A 20679-nucleotide genomic window follows, 5' to 3' on the forward strand; every position below is an offset into this window, starting at 1 on the left:
GCAGGAATAGTGAATAGTGGTGTACAGATAATGACGAACAGCAGGACTAAATATTAATCTTGTTTAACTTACAGCTTTTGGAGTATTATTATGGGAGATTGCAACCTATGGAATGTCACCTTATCCTGGCATTGACCTCTCTCAGGTTTATGATCTGCTAGAGAAAGGTTACCGAATGGAACAGCCTGAAGGGTGTCCTCCAAAGGTGTACGAACTCATGAGAGCATGTGAGTATTATGTTCTGTTTTTTATTTCTGGGAATATAATGCAAATTGGAGGTAGCGAGAGAAGACACAGTAGGAGATAGAATCTTGACTAGCTTGCCATATCTGTATGATACTAATTATGTTTTGCCTATAGTTGATAATAATCTTTGTGCTCATAGCCTTGTGGCATGCAAATCCCAGAGAGCAGTTTTTTTAGATCTAGTACAGCAACTTGAATGGAATCCAGCAGTTTATAATTCCATTCATGATCTCAAAGTTTTGAAGGTGAAGAACTTGAAAATCATGCTTTTGTTAAAAATACAGCATTGGATTCAAAACTGCATGAACATAAGGCCAAGCCAGGGAATATTCCAGTCCTCATCTCTCCAGTTTACCACTCTGAATTTTCAGAAGCCCAAAGTCATTCCATAAGATTGGAGGAGCCTCGTGAGCAGTATGGATTCTCATGTAGGGAAAATGCAATGTGTATGTGGGGAAGGAATTGCCAGTGAATCCTATTTTTTGTTTGTTTGTTTGTTTAGTATATCATCTATCTAGTGGAAAAGCAGTACTCTGGGCAGTTCACAACCAGTAGAAGAACTGCCCATTCTTCCACCCCAACCAAAGAGAAATGTATAGTTCAAATGACAAAAAGACAACCCCTTATGGCAACAGCTGAACAAAATTACAGGTATAAATATAGTGGGTTAAAAGGTCTACTACAGATGGAGATATTCTTGAAGGCTTCTATAAAGAGCTGTAAAGGTTTTAAAAAAAGTGGGTGGGGGGGTAGTGTATTTCCAGAGGCAGAGCGTTCCAGACAACCACCTCAAAGAAAGCCTGGTTTCTAGTCACCATTTTCCAGGCCTCCCTTGGGGGTGGTCATCGGCAGCAGCAAGTTATCTTTTCGAAAATTCTTAGCTGGGAGTGCAGAGGCTGCAAGTGGGGAGAAAGAGGCAGAAACTCCACTTAATACAGCCATCCCCTTCAGTCCATTGAAACAAGATGCCTCACAAGAATTCCACCAATGAGAATATATGACATTGGGCTTTATTACTGTTCCTCCTCCTAATCTCTCCCCACTTCCTCATCAGTGAATGTTTATTTCCCGACAAATTCCCTCAGAATTCAGTCTCCTCACATTACATAACAATCGAAAATGAATTCATGTAGCTGAATTTGTAGACATGTGCAAATTTATTCCATTTACAGGATTCCAGAATGATAAAAGCATCATTCACTTATCTTTTCTGTGTTCTGTACAATAAAAGGTTGCAATATTGTACCTGCTATAATTTCCCAACATTAAAAGAAAGTGAAGCAAATTAAAAAGGCTTTTATGGTGATTGTTGTGGGTTTTTCTGGCTCTTTGGCCGTGTTCTGAAGGTTGTTCTTCCTAACGTTTCGCCAGTCTCTGTGGCCGGCATCTTCAGAGGACAGCACTCTGTGCTCTCATGTAGCTACAAGACTTTAAATTGTGACTTTAAATCAGACAAGTTAAAAAAAGAGTAGAGTTATATTATTATTCTGTTTTATTACTGTTGTCAAGAAATGTGCCTACAGTACTGACTCACATTGAGTTTTCATTATGGAGGAAATAGAGAAGTTTCTCAGGACAAGATCTGGGGTTAACAGATAAGGTGCCTTACAGATGCTGTAAAACGTGATAGTAAAATCAGAAGAGTGTGATTAGTTTTTATATAATTTCTCAAATCTTGGGAACAAAACAGTTGGTCAGTTCACTGTAAACAAGTGAAGAGGAGTGAACATTAGGCTATAAAATCCTGACTTCACATCTGTGCTAATGTGAGTCTACATAGCATGTGATTACACATAAAGAATGTCAGGATATAGCGTGAAAATCAGTGTGTCACAGTAGTGGAAATTCAGTCTTTGAATTTTTAAATAACAGAATGTAAGTGTCAAGCACACTACTTTCTTTCCAATAACAAAACAAAAAGCACACTACTTTCTTTCCAATAACAAAACAGCATGATTTACAAACCAAAATAAATTTATGTTATTATAGTGTAAAATACAATAACAACAGTATATTGCAGAAAAAGAAACATTCGTGGCATCAAAACTAAAGCAACAGAGATCTGATTAGAAACTGTTCCAGCAAAAAAAAAGAGAGAGAGACAGAAAATAGAACAGTTCATTCTGAAGATCTCTCTGAAAATTCAGGTCTTAATTTGGTAGATAAAGGTTTTCTGTTTTGTGGCCAAGAATATACAGTATTCCTCAGGAGCGGGACCGCAAATAAATATCCAGACTATACAGGAACTTGCTATACTTTGTCTGTGGAAGAAATCAGGAACACAGCCTCAGCTATTGAACCATGCACTCAGGAAGGAACATGAGAACAGCAGTCCTTCACCTTTCCAGATTCTAAACTGTCGGTGTCCTGAAGATTAAAAGTTGTATCTTAAATGAAGCTCAGAAATGAATGAATCATATATACAATGAAGAGTAATTTATTATTTATTTATTTATTTATTTATTTATTTGATTTTTACCCCGCCCCTCTAGACCATGTCTGCTCATATTTTCAAGGTGCCATGCTCCAGATGACAGACTAGTTGTAGAATGTTATAACAGTTGAAACTATCAAACTCTGTAAGGGTGGACCAGTCGTTGAGCATATTAAAATAACCCTGTTAGGGAATTACTGGAGCCTGAATTAATTCTGGCTAGGTCATAATACTTTTATATAAGTCTTGAGCATAGCCATGTCCCAAAGGTTAGATGAAGTTTTGCTGTATCTCAAAAGTTTCAGAGTTGGAAAAGATACAGAACTAATAAATCAACTATAGGGTGAAAATATTTTTCTTCTGTGGCAAACTGAAAGGTTTTTGTCTACTCAGAAGAAGGTTGGCCAAACTTTTTAAAGTCGTTTGTGGAAGAGTGAGGAGAGGTGTTTTCCCCCTCATCAAACAAACAGAAAAGCATGTATTGTCATGCAAAACATAATTTATTGAATAAATTTGCACAGTATGTTGTACTGACTATTGGCCTACATGTCTTAGTGGGGGTTTAAACAGATACATGGAGGATAGGCAGCCATTTTCCATGATACTAAATGGACATTCAGCTCCATGGCTGACCTTCTTGAGCAGTGGTCCCCAACCTTTTCGACACCTTGGACTGGTTGGGAGGGGATGGGCTCTGTGCGCAGGGGGCGGGTCACCCCCTGTGCTCGCATGTGTGAAGGGGTGGTGCGAGCACAGGGGGTGACCCGCACACACACACATGCATGCATGAAGGAGCAGGGCACTTGTGCAGCATGCACATGCATGCGCGTGGGGTGCTCGCACAGCACACATGCACATGCACAAGCGGTGGGGGCCTTTGCATGCGTGCACGAACGGGATGCGGGGGGCATGCGGGGGTGGAGATCTGTCTCCGCGGTCTGGCCAAGGCCACAGACTGGCACCAGGCCGTGGACTGGCACCAGGCCGCAGACCGGTGGTTGGAGACCCCTGTTCTTGAGTACTAGGGGTTGGGAACAAATAATTTTAAAAAGGTTACTTTCAGGTGCTGCTTTTGGGCCTGGCTGGCTGTTGCTAGAAACAAAATTCTAGACCAGATTGCTGATCATTCTAGAGCAAGTCTGATATTTGTAAATATTCTTTTAATCACTCCAGGGCCTGTGCATTCTAAAAAGAATTGGTAAATCATGACAAGGATCTCAAAAATTCTGCCAGTTTGAAGTTAACAATAGAAATGGCCCCTTGATCCCCCCCCCCTTTCCATTGCGGATTGCAAAGACGTGAAACATGATTCAGGAAGCTTCCAGGACCAATGATTCTTCTCTAAAGCAGCATGCATTCCCTTGATTTAATGGATCAGCGCTAATTTCATTATTATTATTATTAGGAGGGAAGAGCACATTTTAATTGAGGGGGTAGCTCTTAGATTGTCCCAGAGCAGTTAAAATTCATCTGTGGATCTCCTGAAGAGCTCATTATTGCTCTTTGACATTGACATTCTGAATGGAGATATTGAGGCTTGATATTGCTGGTACATAACTTTCATTACATTGGGATCGTCGTAATATTTTGTCTTCTTTTTTCATGCTGAAGGTTGGAAATGGAACCCACTAGACAGGCCTTCATTTGCTGAGACTCACCAAGCATTTGAAACTATGTTCCATGATTCCAGCATTTCTGAAGGTGAGAACTTCTTTTTAAAACTACATTCTACATTCTGTTCTGTATTGCTTTTTCTTCTGCAACACTTAAATGTACTCTGATACTCCTCCCTTAGCTTTATAGCAGTTGCTAATACTCTGTGAGCCTTTCTTCCATAGACTACTGGATTTCTGTTCATAGCTTGACATTCTAGACTTCAGCCTGGTGCAGACCTAATGCTAAACCATGAGTTAGCATAATGAGCATGAGCAACTGGACGATTCAGGCTTGTACACTGACCTCTTTGCCCTTGCATGTGAAATGAAAAGCATTAAATCTTTTGTTCATGTCAGTGAACAAATCAGTTTCCTGTTATATTTAAATCTAGGGAATGATAGCTAATTCAAGCCACAATTCACAAGCCAGGATATTAATTATGATTTGTGCCATACTACTCTGCTGTTCCTGGAGCGGGTGAGGCCAGGAGAATTAAATGTGGTGGTGGCTGGAGAAATTTACCTATCCTGGTAACCGCCCAACACTCTAGTCTGATCCAACTTAGCAGTGCTTCCAGGGAGTTCAAAAAATCACAAGGTTTAAGCACTTTAACTCTCATGCAACTCTGCAAAGCACTCACAAAATATATAGGGTCCTGGTAGCTGGACAAGGCAAGGGCAGGTTTTAAGTTTTGGCCCTCTTAGCCAAAATGCAGGGAATTTAATAGAGATTAAATATTTTATTAAATATACTGAAAAAAGGCAAAACGCAAAACATCTCAAATGGTTTCAAAAAGAGCAACAACAAAAGTATTCTGGAGCAAAATGATCAAGAAAAAATCTAAGGTAGGAGCAGTACAGAGCAAACACACAAGAGAATAAGAATGCTAGCTAGATTTCCTAGTACTTACACATTAGCGTAGCTTTGGCATGGTCTCAGAACATGCACAGAGTACATTCCTCATAGCAGGGTAGCAACTGAGCATAGCATCTCCTAGGAGATAACTAAACGAACAAAATTTTGAACTTATTTTTATGCCTTATTCATCACCTTCCAGACTTTTCAAGATAATCCACCAGTCAGCCTTCAGATTCCCTCAAATTCCCTCCAAAGATGAAATCAGTTTCTATCCCCCCTTCACCACAGCTGAAGTTATTCCCCAATTAGTACAGTATCGAGGAACAAACTGACATGAAGTTTTAGCCCAACACAGGGGTCCCCAACCCCCGGGGCCATGGACTGGTACTGATTTGTGGCCTTGGAAGGACCAGGCCGCTGGGACGGATGAGTGGCAGGCAGGAGCATGCCTCTTGTCATCATGCTCCCAGCTTTCCTCCCTTTCCCCGCCATCCTGCCTATGTGCCCTGGAACGCGAGGGCCCCGAGAGGGCAGGGGAGGAGCCACCAAGCCCGGCCAGGGGCCAGCTCATCAAAGGTGGCTTTGAGCCCCGCTGTGGATGGCCGCAACACTGGCTCTGTTGGTCCCTCATGGTCCGTCGCCTCAGCTGTGTATGACTCCCAGGGGTGGCAGACATGGCAGGGGCACCCTAGAGGTGCTTTCACTGCTCGTCTCCCCTTCTGATGAGGTTGCATGGGTGGTAGGCACCCATTGCATGAAGGAGCTGGGAAGGAGGCAGGGAGGGCGGTAGCAGCGCCCAGTGTGCCCAGCCCAGACCTGGCGGTGGAGAGCAGGTGGCTCAGTGGCAGCAAAGGAGGGGGTGACCGGGCTGGATGCCTCACAGGGAGGACAGAGGAAGGGGCTTCAAAATCACCGGGGAGCCGAGATTGGGCCTGGCCAGCTGGGAGGGCGATGCACACACCCAGGCTGGACAGAGATGGGGGGAGGTGGCGGCGGCAATGCCTCACCTCGCTTTTCTATTCCTTTTCCAGCCGGGAGGCAGGAGGGCAAGCCTGATCCCAAGCCCTGCCGGGAGATCCTCAGGCATCCCCCTGGCCTCTATGTCCATCCATCAAAGACAGGTGCACCCTCAAGGTATTCCAGCCTGGACTACCTCGCTACTGAGTGCCTCATGTTCCATCACCACAAGGGCCTTGATCCACCCAAACTCTTAGGACTGGAGAGGGAGGAAACTGACCTACTGCATAACAAGTAAACACACACACCCAGTACTTGGGAGAAAGGTCTTCAACTAAACCGGTCCCTGGTGTCAAAAAGGTTGGGGACCACTGGCCTAACAGATAAATCACAGGTGATGCTTCTATTCTTTGGTGTGTAAAAGCTGCCTCCCTCCTTTCTCTTAGCCAGCTGTTCCCAGCCACTGAGAAAAACCTGATTTTTTTCAGAAAGGTTCCCTAATCCATTTTCCCCAGTTCTTAATCTCTTCACATTTTGATTCTGTTTTGGCTGCACTGAGAATGATTTGAAGAAATCAGTTTCCAAATTTGAACATCCCAGAAACTGCTGATTGTTCAAAAGTATTTAAACTCTTTGATCTCAGTGCAAAGCAGAGCCCAGGAGAACATGTGAGAAAAACCTGTGACTGCCTGTCTTCATAAAACTAAACCCATGGTTTAGCGTAATATCTGGACTAGAGTAGTATCAGATACTTTGGAGGGAGTTAGAGCTTGCCATAACCAGGGCCTTTTCTGTTCTAACTCTCATGATTACAGACATACAGAGCATTAAGACCTATAATGATCTGTAGTTGGAATACTTGAGGAATTTCTTGAGATCGTGTTCCCAAGTGAACTCCACCTGATCTTTACCTCTTTGGTAAATCATTAGCCAATTAAAACAATTTTGGAATTTGTAGGATGCCTTCTTTTTGAAGATGAGTAATAGCCACTTACAGTAAAATAGCTAAAAAGTAGACTGCTGTCATGCATTTTGAAGATAGGGGCATAAATGCCCTTGTGAATAATAAGAATGTGGTGAAATGTTCCAAGGACATTGTGAATTTAAAAATGGTGGCTAATTCCATAGTGCAAGGGAGACATCACTTTTCCAAGGCAGCATAGCTGGGAAGCATAGTGATTTTAGCTGTTGAAGAATGGCTGTTACTTATATTTTTAAATATATATATTTTAAACCTGCCTTGAATCATCTGGCCTATGAAGTTTATATGAGAACAGGGTTTCTTCCTGCTCTGAGTTTCATGGAATCCTTATTTTCATATTCAAACAAGAGCAGCGCATTACGCCTTAGCCATCTGACATAATCCAAGAAAAGCACTAATTATCCTTGTAGGTAACATTACTCACTATAGAAATGAATATTCCATTACTATTGAAAAGTTACACCTTTGGTCTTTATTATTTGGAAAAATAATGAGTAATACTAATATCAGTTTTTAGTGCATTATTACATGCTCCAGGGATTTAGTATGAAATTTGAACAATATTACACAATTTTGCAGTATTAGGGAGCAATAATGGGTGCCAGTTTTTCTGAAATTCCTTTTGCAGTTGACATTTTGTATAAGATTTAAATTTGGAGGTCCCTTGGAAGGACATTCCCTTTTAGAAAACACTAAAATAATGATTCACTGTTGTAAGTCCAAGTGAGTTCACTGATTGAGAGCTTTACAATGAACTTATTGGAAGGAAAGAACAGAGAAGGATAATTTAAAATACATTTAGAAACATAGTGTGGATGTTATGACATTTTGATATTTGGTTTTATAAATGATCACAGAATTTACATACACACAGAGTAAGCATAGTCTCTGATATGTAGTTAAGGTTGTTCTTTCCCTCATTTAGTTCTGAGTTTTTAACCTGCTTTTCTATGTGAAGTACAATTATAGAAAAATAATATCAAAATTAAAACAATCACATTTAAACATAGCCGATACAACGAATCTCATTTACAGGGATCTTACTCTGAGAAAGCCTGCTAAAATATAACCATCCTCATTATTTATCCACTAAAGTCAGTGCTGGAGCATTACAGTGTGGTTCTCTTCTTGTGCTGTTTTTAGTTGAAAATGAATTGTGCTGTAGGTATTTTATACAATATGGATATATATTTATGTGGATACATTGTATCACAACACATGTTCTGGATGACTTTGTAGAAGATAAAGAAGGGATAGTGGGAGGAAGCATAAATTAGTTTGACTGCTTTCCCCCACACTCTTGGGTTTTATGCAAAGCTGGGTGGAGGGAAGAACAGCTCCCTGCATTTTCTCCTTCTATTGACAGAAAGTGTATCTTGCCACAGGAAGTATTCACATCTCACTTTCTCCCTCTGTGCTTTGCACAAAACCAAAAACATGAATAGTCCACTTCTTCTTCGTGGTCTCTGTGAATGCACACTAACAGGTTAACTCTGTGCCTGTGCAGAGATCTCTGGAATATTCTAGAGCTTTATGCTAATCTAAATAGATCACCCCCTCCCATCCACAAGGTCCGCCCCGCCCTCCGGGCACCTCAGTTCTTTTTTACCGCCACTGCATGAAGTCTCCTCCTTAGAGCTGCTCCTCTTTTGCCTTCGCGATTCCTATAAAAAAAACAATTTTTTCTCTTAGGACAATTTTTTCTTCTCATCACTAACAGTAACGCCCCCTCCCCTTACCCCTTTCTCCTTGTTTTTTTTTCCCCCTTCCTGCCATTTATGGCAAAGAAGCCTCCCCCGTTTATGAAGTCCATCATGTGCTTCAATAAGATCTCTCTCTCAGACGGTCATAAATGCTGCCTTTTCAGCCTGGGGGAAACCCATCAGACTTCCTCCTGACAGTTTTGTAAAAACATTACGAAGCAGGCTCTGAATCGGAGAGAGCAATGTTTACGATCCTATCTTTGGGGAAAAAATCCCTTCAACCTCCACCCATGGACGCTCTGTTTACCGCTGAGCCTCCTTTACACCTTTCCACTTTGACTACTACTTCTCTGACTCCTTCCAAGGCTTCTCTCAGACTGAAACATAAATCTAAGGCACCCCCATCTGCCAAGCCAGCTTTGGCACCACCATCCATCCCTCTTTCTGACTCTACTAAACAGAAGAAGAAGAAAAAATCATCTTCTGAGGTTCGAGCCACTCCAGTACTGGACCCCCCCGGTACAGGATCAATCTACGATCCGCATCGACTCTTCAGAGGATGCGCTGATCCCATCTGCTCAGCCTGAATCTCCTCTGCTGGCTCAACTCCCAGTTTCACCGGTTGAGGCAGATTTGACCATGGTACCATTGTCTCCGCATTTGAGCCCACCTTCGGCCCATCGCACCACAACTGTGGGCGAGTCAGATTCGGCCTCTATGGTACCACAATGTCCTCTACCACATAAGAGGCAAAGGAAGGAAGGATACATACTTTCATATGTGGTGGGAATGTGAAAAAGTGCAAAGATTTTGGAAACATTTTTTTAAGGAATTAAGCTATATATGTGGAAAAGATATAGAATGTAATGCTGAGATTGCTTTATCAATATACGAGAATGTGGAATATGACAAAATGACTAAACAATTGGTAACTAATTTATTAACAGCAGCTAGATTGATTATTGGAAATTAAAAGCTGAATTGCAAGTCGAAGAATGGTACAAAGAAATATGGAATATAGCAATAAATGATAAATTAACTTGTAATTTAAAGAAGAATTGAAAAAGAATAATTTTTATTAAAATGTGTTAATATGTGAATATGTGTTAATAAGGGGGAAAGGGAAAGCTCCAAATCAAGAATCAATGCAGTTTTGGAGAAGAGGACAATAGAAGAAGAAGAAGAAGAAGAAGAAGAAGAAGAAGAAGAAGAAGAAGAAGAAGAAGAAGAAGAAGATGGTGATGGTGATGGTGATGGTGATGGTGATGATGGCAAGAATACAGTGGTGGTGGGGAATACAGTTATTGTATTTGAATTTATAGGTTATATGTATATGTTTTATGTTATAGTTATAGAAAATAAAAATATTTTTTTAAAAAGAGGCAAAGGAAGGAATGGCATACCTCCCATGGTACCAATCTGGATAGACCCACTACACCTATTGGGTCTCTTCCATCCCGGCAACTATCCCAAAGGCACAAGCATTTGAAGAGGGCCAAACTCTACCAACCCAGAGAGTACTATGATCCTATCTACAAATGATCCGGATTCTGGTCTCATCGGTACCATCGCTCCGAACCCGATTACAGTGGTGCCTCGCTTAACGATTTTAATTGGTTCCAAAAAATCATCGCTATGGGAAAACATTGCTAAGCGAAACGCGGTTTCCCATAGAAATGCATTGAAAACCGGATAATCCATTCCAATGGAAACGGATTGCCGTCCTTAAGCGAAAATCGCCATAGGAAACATCGCTAAGCGAAACGCGGTTCCCCAATTGAAATGCATTTAAACCTATTCAATGCATCTCAATGGGGGGGGGAAATTACAACAAATTTAAAAAGCGTCGGAACAAAGTCAAATTAGTTTAACAAAGGGTTTATTAAGTGCACTTATGATTTCAAGCATTCTAAACATTTTTAAACGTATAAAAAGCAGCCAACATGAAGCTGTCAAAACCATCGTTAAGCGAAACAGGGGGACCCAAACTGTCAGCACTATTCGAAGCATGGTCCCAAACATCGCTATGTGAAAATCGCCCATAGGGAACATCGTTAAACGGAGCGCAAGATCGCTCCGAAAAAGCCATCGCTAAGCAAATTTGTCAGTAAATGAAGCGCTCGTTAAGCGAGGCACCATTGTACTACTGGGACTGATATTATTACGATACGGGCACCATCTTCATCCGCATATTTACGGTACAGACATCGGTACCGAGATGACTACCGGTCTCGGTCCTCATTGGAGATCGACTCGGTACCGGAATCACCGGTACCATCTCGTACCTCCAGAAAAAGACATGCAGACGTTGCCAAGTCCTGTACCACAGCACCAAAGAGGCCTCGTGCTTTGGTACCAATGCCACAAAAGTTGGTACAGTCCGCTATGACCTACTCAGGCCCCCAACCTCTAGCCATGGGTACCAAGCAACCATCCAGAGGGCATCACAAACAGACACCGGTACCAAGTCAGCATCTACCACCACAAGCTCACTAGATGCCCACGGCTCCAGTACCGTGTTCCTCTAAGTCTCTTCATGCTGTGCCTATTTCGCCATCTCCCTTCTATGGGCCATCTTCTCCTGCTCCCTCTTCATGTTCTCTTTCATTGCGCTCTTCTCTTTCGGTACCGGACCAAGGGTCCATCCCAAACCTCCCAACACCGGATTCTGACAGCGATCGCAGTGAACTGTCCCCTTTGGATGATTTTTCATCCTACTCGCAGCTCATACTACAAGTTGCCAAATTACTTGACCTAGATGTCAAACAACATCCTCTACTTCAGACTGACAAGGTATACGAGAATATCAGTAACCAGCAGCCTCTTCCTCCAAGTATGACTTTCATACCATCATTCCTCGAACTTAACATGGAGACATGGCCTAAATCATCCTCCATGGTCGCACAAGGTGGAGAACTTTTACAGGACTCATGGAAACGATACCACGTTCTTCTATAAACACCCGTCACCTAATTCACTCATCGTAGACGCGATTCAGAGTAGACTATGCAGCTGCTCCTCCATGACCCCCAGTAACAAGGATGGGAGGAAACTAGATGTTGCAGCTCATCGGGTTTACTCGCTTACCTCATTCAACCTTCGCACTGCCAACTACATTGCAGCAATGGGAGCATACCATCGCCGTCTATGGTCCCAGGCCCTCCCATCTCTCCAGTCGGCCTCATATTACAAGACACAAGGACTGGCATATCACCAAGAAGCCATGGCTCTTGCTCGCCAGAAGAGGATAACAGCTAGACACATTATTGATTCCTCAGCCAGACAACTGGTAGCAGCAATAGCCCTCCGCAGGTATGCCTGGCTCAAATCTGCGCAAATACCAGATGACATTAGAATGCAGATTGAAGACTTACCATTCAATGGCTTTGGCCTTTTCGATGACAAAACTGATGACATACTGGAAAACCTAAAAAAAAAAAATTAAAAAGACAGTGTGATCATACAACACGCAGCAACAATATTGACCATACAGAACACAATGGCATCATCCTTACCAATACCAATAATCAAGGCTATATTATGATAGAAATAGACAATCTACACACACTGCCATTTCTTTCCAACAAAGGAATACTATGCAGCGACAGAGGCCCAAACAATCTTTCCGTCGTCCGGAAAAGAAACAAAAAGAGTCTTTGACTTTGCCTTGACTCAGATCCGCCCTCCCTCCCTCCTGTACCCAGCACCAGGTTATCCCCACACCTCCCAGTCTGGACTTCCATCACATCAGACACCTGAGTACATACCATCGTAGCCATTGGCTATGCCATAGAATTCACACACTTACCACCTCACAACTTCATCATAACATCTCCATCCGATGTCCTTCACCAAGAGATCCGGTCCCTCGTCTCAAAGGACACTATTTCAACCGTCACCGTCATAGAAGACCACCCAGGTTTCTTCTCTCAGTAGTTTACCGTCCCATCCTCAATCTAATGGAGACCCATCCTCGATCTAAGGGATCTCAACTATTACATCTATTCCAGATGTTTCCAGATGGTCACTCTAGAATGAATACTGCCCATACCTCAAGAAGGCAATTGGTACCCTGTCATAGATCTCAGTGACGTGTACTTTCATATTACGATACGCCACCAGCATTGAAAATACCTGCGGTTCGCCGTAGGAGAACATGCCTTCAAATTCAATGCCCTCCCCTTCGGTCTCTCCACGCCGCCAAGAGTATTTACACAAGTGTATGGCTCCCATGGCAGCGCACCTCCATACACTGGGAGTTACAGTCTTTCCTTATATAGACGACTAGCTAGTATTCGCTCCATCCCGCTCACAAGCCTTAGAGGACATTCACGTCACTCTTTCCCTTCTGGCGGATCTGGGTCTCAGAATCAATGAGCAAAAGTCCATTCTTACGCCCACCCAGTGCATTACCTACATCGGCATCGAGTTAGATTCCACGCAGGCGAGAGCCTTTCTTCCCCATGAAAGACTCATAAAAATCCACACCCTACTACGGCAATTCCACCCATACGTTCTTGTCCCGGCCCACACCGCCCAACATCTTCTCGGCATAATGGCCTCAACAACTTCTACCATTCTCCACACCAGATTGAAACTTCGCTCCCTTTAATCCTGGTTCCTCACACTCTTCAACCCCATGAAAGACAACCAATCCAAACTTTTGCGATTAACGCCAGAACTCTCTTCCCAACTTCAGTGGTGGGACACACCATGCAACCTCCTCATGGGTCGCTCCTTCTCCCCTCTACAACCCACAACTCAAATTGTGACAGAGACCAGCATTACAGGATGGGGTGCTCACTGCAACGAACTAAAGATCCACGACCAGTGGTCACGCAAAGAACAAATGCTCCACATAAACAACCTAGAGCTTCTCGCCATTTTCAAAGCTCTCAAAGCCTTTGAACCACTCATCACAGGCACCGTCGTACAAATCACTACAGACAACACAACAGCTCTCTTTTACCTCAACAAACAGGGAGGCACCCGCTCCCCTCCCTCCTTTATCTAACTGTTCAAATATGGGAATGGTGTTTGGAGCGCCACATCTTTCCCATGGCAGTCTATATAGCCACACACGACAATACGATGGCAGACAAACTCAGTCACCTCAGTACCGAAATGCATAAATGGTCGCTAGACCACACAACATACCTCAACCTGTGTGAACGTGGGGAACTCCCAATATCGACATGTTTGTGACCCCCAGCAATACCAAGTGTGACATCTTTTACTCCAGAGGAGGAGTCGGACATGGTTCCATGGGAGATGCTCTGATGGCAGATTGGTCCAACGGCCTCATTTACTTGTTCCCTCCCTTCCTGTTCCTTCTGCGCACCATAGCCAAAATCAGGCTGAACCACACCAACGTGATCCTGATTGCCCCATAGTGGCCCAGGCAGCCGTCATTCACGCTCCTCAAAACACTGAGCAGCACCACTTTCAATTGACACCAGTCCCACACCTGCTCTCAAAACAGCAAGGCCAAACACACCACCCAGACATATGGACCCTCAACCTCACAGCTTGGAGGATCTCACCTCAGAAAATGAAATCCTGGCTCATGCACGTAAGCCTTCCACAACTAGTCTGTACTTCTACAAGTGGTCTGGCTTCAAAAAATTTGCTACACAACTCAGTTTACCAACCTCACCTATGAATCCTGACACTGTTCTCGGATTTCTATCCCACCTTTTTCATAATCACCTATCTCTTTCAACATTGACAGTCTACCTCTCTGCAATCATCGCTCATCAACCACAATCCTCAGACACCTCCATGCTGTTCTGTCACCCAAAAGTTGAGCAGTTCTTGCGAGATATTGCCAACATGCTCCCTGCTGCTCCTTCACCACCTCCGCAGTGGTCCCTTTCTCTAGTGCTGCACTGCCTCTCTCGTCCTCCTTTTGAGCCACTGGCAACTGCGTCGGAATACCTTCTTTCACTAAAGACGTTGTTCCTTGTTGCCATCACCTCTGCACGTAGAGCTTCGGAACTGGCCGCGTTGCGGACCGACCCTGTCTTTCTCCAGTTCCACCCCAAAAAGGTTACTTTATTCCCGGATGTCTCATTCTTGCCTAAGGTGGTGTCAATGTTCCAGCTTATTATTCTCCCCACGTTTTTTCCGTCCCTGTCAACGGACCTCGAAAGGTCATTACATTCACTAGACGTAAAGAGGGCCCTATCCTTCTACCTCTCCAGAACGGTCTCTTTCAGAAAGTCTAAGAGACTCTTTGTTTTGCCACACTCTCCTCACAGGAGATCCCATGTGTCTTCACAGACTATTTCTGGGTGGTTGGTCTCCACTATTAAGCTAGCATACCAGATTGCCAAGAGACCATTACCTGATGGCATCAAAGCTCATTCTACTAGAGCCACTGCTACCTCTGCAGCTTTCCTTCGTGGAGTTCCCCTCCCAGAGATTTGCAAAGCTGCCCCAGGGTCTATGCCATTCACATTTGCCACCCACTACAGAATGGACCTGAGGGCCAGGGCTGATGCCTCCTTTGGTCGGGCTGTGCTGTCTTCAATCATGTCGTGACGTCCCTCCACCTCTGAGGTAAGCTGGTCAGTCACCCATTAGTGTGTATTCATAGAGGCCACAAAGAAGAAAGAGAGATTACCTACCTGTAACTCTGGTTCTTCGAGTGGTCATCTGTGAATTCACACTTCCCACCCGTCCTCCCCTCTGTCCATCACTCTTATGTTAATTATGCACCGGCGGACTACCTTGAGAACTGAGGTACCTGGAGGGCGGGCAGACCATGTGGATGGGAGGGGGCAGTCCTACTTAGATTAGCATAAAGCTCTAGAATATTCCAGAGATCTCTGCGCCAGCACAGAGTTAACCCATTAGTGTGAATTCACAGAGTACCACTCGAAGAACCAGAGTTACAGGTAGGTAACCTCTCTATTTCTGTCCACTTCTGCTGAGGCTCTTTGCATGTTGTTTCCTGTTACTTCTTTCTAACAGGCAGGAAGTGGTTTGCTTCTTCAAAAGCTATGTCTTTTAACTCTTTCACCTCTGAATAGCATTCTGTTGATAACCTGATTCTGAGAGAGAGCATAGTTCTTATTTTCTACAATAACTTGGTTCTCTGTTTTGATATTTTGAGACTCTTTAATGCTGATCCCTTATATACTTGAACATAATATTTTCATGCTCTCACTGAATCTCTCAGTGATGTTTCTTTTTCCCTTGTCCAGTGCCTCTCGTTAGCACCCAGATCTACTTTCCTCTTCCCTTGCTGCTCTCTGTTCCAACTATTCCCCTGACGTTTCTTACAGAAGTGGCAGAAGAACTTGGAAGAACAGCATCCTCTTCATCCATAGTTCCATATTTGCCCCGATTACCCATGCTTCCTTCCAAGACCAGGACCTTGAAAAAACAAGCAGAAAACAAAGAAAATATTGAAGGAACTCAGGATACTGTAGACTTTTCTGCTTCCAGCTCTGCACCAGGTATGCCGTTTATATATGTAAACAAAAATCTGAGTCTTTATAAGCAACTTCATAAATAAATTATCCACAGGTCCAGATTCTGCCCCTCTGGAAGCAATGTCCCCAAGATCAGATTGGCTCTGGACTGGTTATAGCTCCTTCATCTTTGTGCCAGTCTTTTCATCAAGAAACATGTGTTATTGTATGAATGGGCCTGTACTCAGGATTTGGCCTTTCTCTCCTCCCTGATGCCCAGTGCCTTGCAATGTCTCCCAGATGCACAGAAGGCTTTGAAGCTGGGCATTTGTTCCACCAGCGAAGTCCATTTTGTTGCCAAAAACTCATAGTTGGACACAGTCTTTTGCCGTTTTGATGAAGGAAGGGAAACTTGTACCTAGCCTACTACTGTGCCAGCATGCTGGACAATTTTAGGTATGACAGGGTACTGAAAGAACAGGAGGAGAGAGCATAAAGAGAACAGACATAGGTATAGTTGATCTGAACAAACCGCTTACCACCGTCAGTGTCTTATCAATCTCAGCCACACCACAGAAAACAAAGAGGACTTGGGTAAATCACTGCTGCATGCATTTTTACCTTCAAATCTGTTAGAAAGCATACTTGGCATCGTCATCATTAAAACAGGACTGAGGTCACAATGAGCAAATGTTATTGTTTCAATTTTCAGGGAGACAGGAAATAAGTCCAGAATAGGAAATCCTTGTCCCCCAGGCTTAATCTTCTCGGTTCCTCATACTTTCTGATTTCTGTGATGTAGGAAAATTAATGCCTAGTTCTTTAAGCATTTTTTAAAATGGGTAAATAAGTTGGCTGATTTTTTTCCCCTGTCGATGTGGCCATTATCCTTGACAATATATTGACTCCTTAAACAAATTTTAAAAGGGTTATTTAAGCCAGTGGTTCTTAACCTTTTTGAAAGAAACACCCCCCTGAGTAATTGAGGAAGTTATCATTGCCCCCTCCCTGCAGCGATATCTTATTTGTTTGTTTGTTTATTCAAGACACTTAAATCCGATGACCCCTGAAAATAAAATTCGATTGCAAGGAAATGAAATGCCTGAAAAAAACAGTAACATTTAATAATTTAGTTACAAGTGAATTTTAAGACACAAAAAGAAATATAAAAAGGGCATAAAAACAAACCGCAATGCAGGAACTAAAAATTTCAAGATGAAAACTCTGAAATTAAATTAAGATTCGAGGAAAATATATATTCATGCACACTATAAAAAGGGTTAAAAAGACACAAGTAAAATGTTTAAGAAGGAAAGCAACAAAAATCAGAGCGACAAAATATATATACACAAAAAGTTTACACGAAGAGCACAACCAAAAAAAATATTGAAACCTTAAAACCGAGAAACCAAAATATTATATCGAACTGGAGTGCACGTTAAAAAAGTACAATACAAAGAGACACTCAAAATATTTTACAGAGCACAACAAGAATTCAAAAACGAAGCAAACATCGTCACACTATATAAGAACAATGTAGACAGGGGCGACTGCAATAACTACCGTAGCATCTCTCTTCTCAGCATTGTAGAGAAGCTGCTTGCCCGTGTTGTGCTGAAGAGGCTGCAGGTTATTGCAGACAGAGTATCCAGAATCACTGTGTGGATTTCGAGCTAATAGGTCCACAACTGATATGGTATTTTCCTTCCAACAGTTGCAGGAGAAATGTAGGGAACAACGACAGCCACTCTTTGTGGCCTTCATAGATCTCACAAAGGCCTTTGATTTTGTTAGCAGGGATGGCCTTTTTAAAATACTTCCCAAAATTGGATGTCCACCTCGACTCCTTAACATCATCAGGTCCTTTCATGAGGGAATGAAGGGCACCATAGTTTTTGATGACTCAACATCAGATACCTTTGACATCGGATTCCAGAAGATCTCCTGTATGGAGAATTACTGCAGCGAAATCGCCCCAGAGGATATCTGCAAGCAGGATCTGAAGGTCTTAGGAATGGATCTCAACAGATGGGAAACCCTGACATCTGAGCGATCAGCCTGGAGGCAGGCGTTGCATCACGGCCTCTCCCAATTTGAAGAGACCCTTGTCCAGCAGGCCAAGGCAAAGAGGCAGTCCCGAAAGCAGCAAAATCAGGGAGCTGGACAGGGGACAGATTATATTTGTCTTCAGTGTGGAAGGGATTGTCACTCTCAAATTGGTCTTCTCAGCCGCACTAGATGCTGTTTCAAGTCCTCCATACAGAGCATGTTACCATAGTCTGAAGGATGCCTAATCAATCAGTCACCCATGGGCAAAACACAAAACAAGACATGAAAATGAAAAAAGGATGCTGAGGTTTTTATCCAGTGGAAGTCACTCCATTGATAAGAAGGCACTGTCCCCTTTCAGAAGAGGGAAGGAGACAATTTTCAGTGATGCCCCTTCCTCTTGCAGACCACTTCTGATCTGTTGTTAGTGTGATTTGGGTAACTGAGATTGGTGAGGTGGCAATGGAGAATGAGGGCAGTACAGGAGAAAGAAAATTGGGGGTAGGGAAGCAGCCTAATTTCTCCCTCCACCAGCAAGATGATCCTTACTGAACACAAGCCTGTGTATTCCAAATAAAAAAAAAAAGATTAACTTTATCTTCCACAAATTACCTCTGACACTTAAATGTGCCTAAAGGATGGCAATTAAAAACAATATGTCTCCATGGCTTCTAGCCACATCCTGATGAAAACATAGCCAGGACTATGTATTAATGGCCCATTCTAGTTTCACCAAAAGATTTAGTCTTCATACTGACCAATAATATGTCAGCTGGCATATTGTTGCCATTGTTGGCAATAATATGTCAGCAATTGGTTTTGTCACTTCAGCTACAAGTCCTAACAGAATCTTAAGAATCAGAGAATCTTAGAATAATAGAGTATTTGTTTGAAAGAAAAGGAATATTGATTTTCCTGCTGTCTGAACTCTAAATTCAAGATAGCAACCCACTTGGGTCTCAAAATAATTTTTTTTGAAAAGGTAGAGCAAAGTTAGAGAGAAATTCTGTAGATAGTAGACTTTGTATTAAGGAAATAGAGAAGCATATTAGGGTTGTATATTGCCTTGTAGCAGTTTAAAATTGGTGTTTTTTTTAATTCAAGGAGCATTGTTAGAATAATGAAAAAGTCTGTTGACCAAAGCAACGTTCTACGCACAAAACTTGTTTAATGTAACATTTTCACATTATCTTTTCAGAAGATTTTGAGAAGAATTTTCAAGTTTTATGCCAATCACATCACAGTCCTAAGGGTTTTACAGTACTCAGAAAGTAATGAGTAACTAATACTCTTTGCAACATTTACTCACACAAATTACTTTGGGGGAGGAGGGTTACAACAACATTCATAACGAATTACCTTAAAAACAACTTTCCAAGTACCCAACAGAACAATAAACAACTGAACTGCTGAATAGCTTAATGAGAGATGGCGCGCCACCCCAAATCGACCGGTTTCTTTCCGCGCTTCCGTTGCAATGGACGGGAAGGTGGGCCAAGGGCAGGGGATTATGGGAGTTGTAGTCTAAAACTTGTGGAGCGCCCCCACCACCCGCTTCTTGAAGCAAACTGTTATACTCAAGCCACTGACATGCCCTTTTCGCCTTCACTGAATGGATCCTCATGGTTCAGGGAGAAAGAGGAGCGGCTGACTTTCTGCGGTGCTTTTGCTTGTGCTTTTGCTTAAGTCTCTCTATGGATTTTGCCCTCAGCACTCTTAGTTCAGTTTGAGAGCTTTCTCTCCCAGAGGATTTATACATAGAGACACCTCACACCCGTGTACACGGAAGACGGGGAAGATCTCAAGTCTGACGTCCCTCGAAGCCATTTAAAGTTGGCCAGGTGAACTTTCTTCCCCTCTGACAGCCAGTCAGCCACAACAGGACAACAAGAAAAGCCAGAAAAGCTGACGAATTCCCACCCACCCAGGATGACCCGAGACAGCCCGGTCCCTAGAAATCCTGTCGCACCACCCCAAACCGACCCAACCCGTTTCTCTGCGCACTTCCCTTGCAACAGGCAGGAAGGTGGGTGGGAAGGCAGGACGGATGAACAGGGCTCATCTCTCCCTCCCCAGCCAGGTGCGAGGCAGTGCTTCACCGGGTGAGGACGGGGACCCAAGAGACCCTTTCCTTCCACCCGATCCATACTTGGTGCTCCCCTAAGGGAGAAAGGCGAGATGTGGCAGGCAGAAAGAGTGGGATCATCTGGCCACGGCACCGGATCCACTGCGAGTACCACGGCTGCACAGGTTTGCTCACTCCAGCGCCCCCTACCCCCTTCTGTTCCTTCACCCCACGCCACCCCTTTTTGTTCTACTGCCCCCTGAAATACTAAATTGCCCCCTGGGGGAGGCATTATTGCCCACATTAAGAAC

General features: G+C 43.2%; 1 protein-coding gene and 2 long non-coding RNA genes across 5 annotated transcripts in view; 1 reads left to right on the plus strand and 2 right to left on the minus strand.

Moving 5' to 3' along the window:
- ABL2 (ABL proto-oncogene 2, non-receptor tyrosine kinase) overlaps window positions 1-20679 on the plus strand; it is a 139381-nt gene that overhangs the window by 107490 nt on the left and 11212 nt on the right. Inside the window, exons 8-10 of one of the 3 annotated variants that reach the window (XM_072998156.2) lie at window positions 75-227; window positions 4292-4381; window positions 16045-16299. In XM_072998156.2, the coding sequence (XP_072854257.2) occupies window positions 75-227; window positions 4292-4381; window positions 16045-16299 (498 nt within the window). The remainder of the gene's footprint in view (window positions 1-74; window positions 228-4291; window positions 4382-16044; window positions 16300-20679) is intronic. The other 2 variants (XM_072998157.2, XM_072998158.2) reach the window with 2 other exon arrangements.
- LOC144588873 (uncharacterized) overlaps window positions 1-20679 on the minus strand; it is a 550407-nt gene that overhangs the window by 93964 nt on the left and 435764 nt on the right. The gene's annotated exons all lie outside the window — the stretch shown is intronic.
- On the minus strand, window positions 6375-16130 carry LOC144588876 (uncharacterized). The gene is made up of 2 exons (XR_013544618.1): window positions 12211-16130; window positions 6375-8797 (listed from the first exon to the last, which is right to left on the minus strand). It is a non-coding gene; the product is annotated as an uncharacterized LOC144588876 (long non-coding RNA).

This window comes from Pogona vitticeps, chromosome 4 (genome assembly GCF_051106095.1).
Source record: "Pogona vitticeps strain Pit_001003342236 chromosome 4, PviZW2.1, whole genome shotgun sequence".
Classification (NCBI taxonomy): domain Eukaryota; kingdom Metazoa; phylum Chordata; class Lepidosauria; order Squamata; family Agamidae; genus Pogona; species Pogona vitticeps.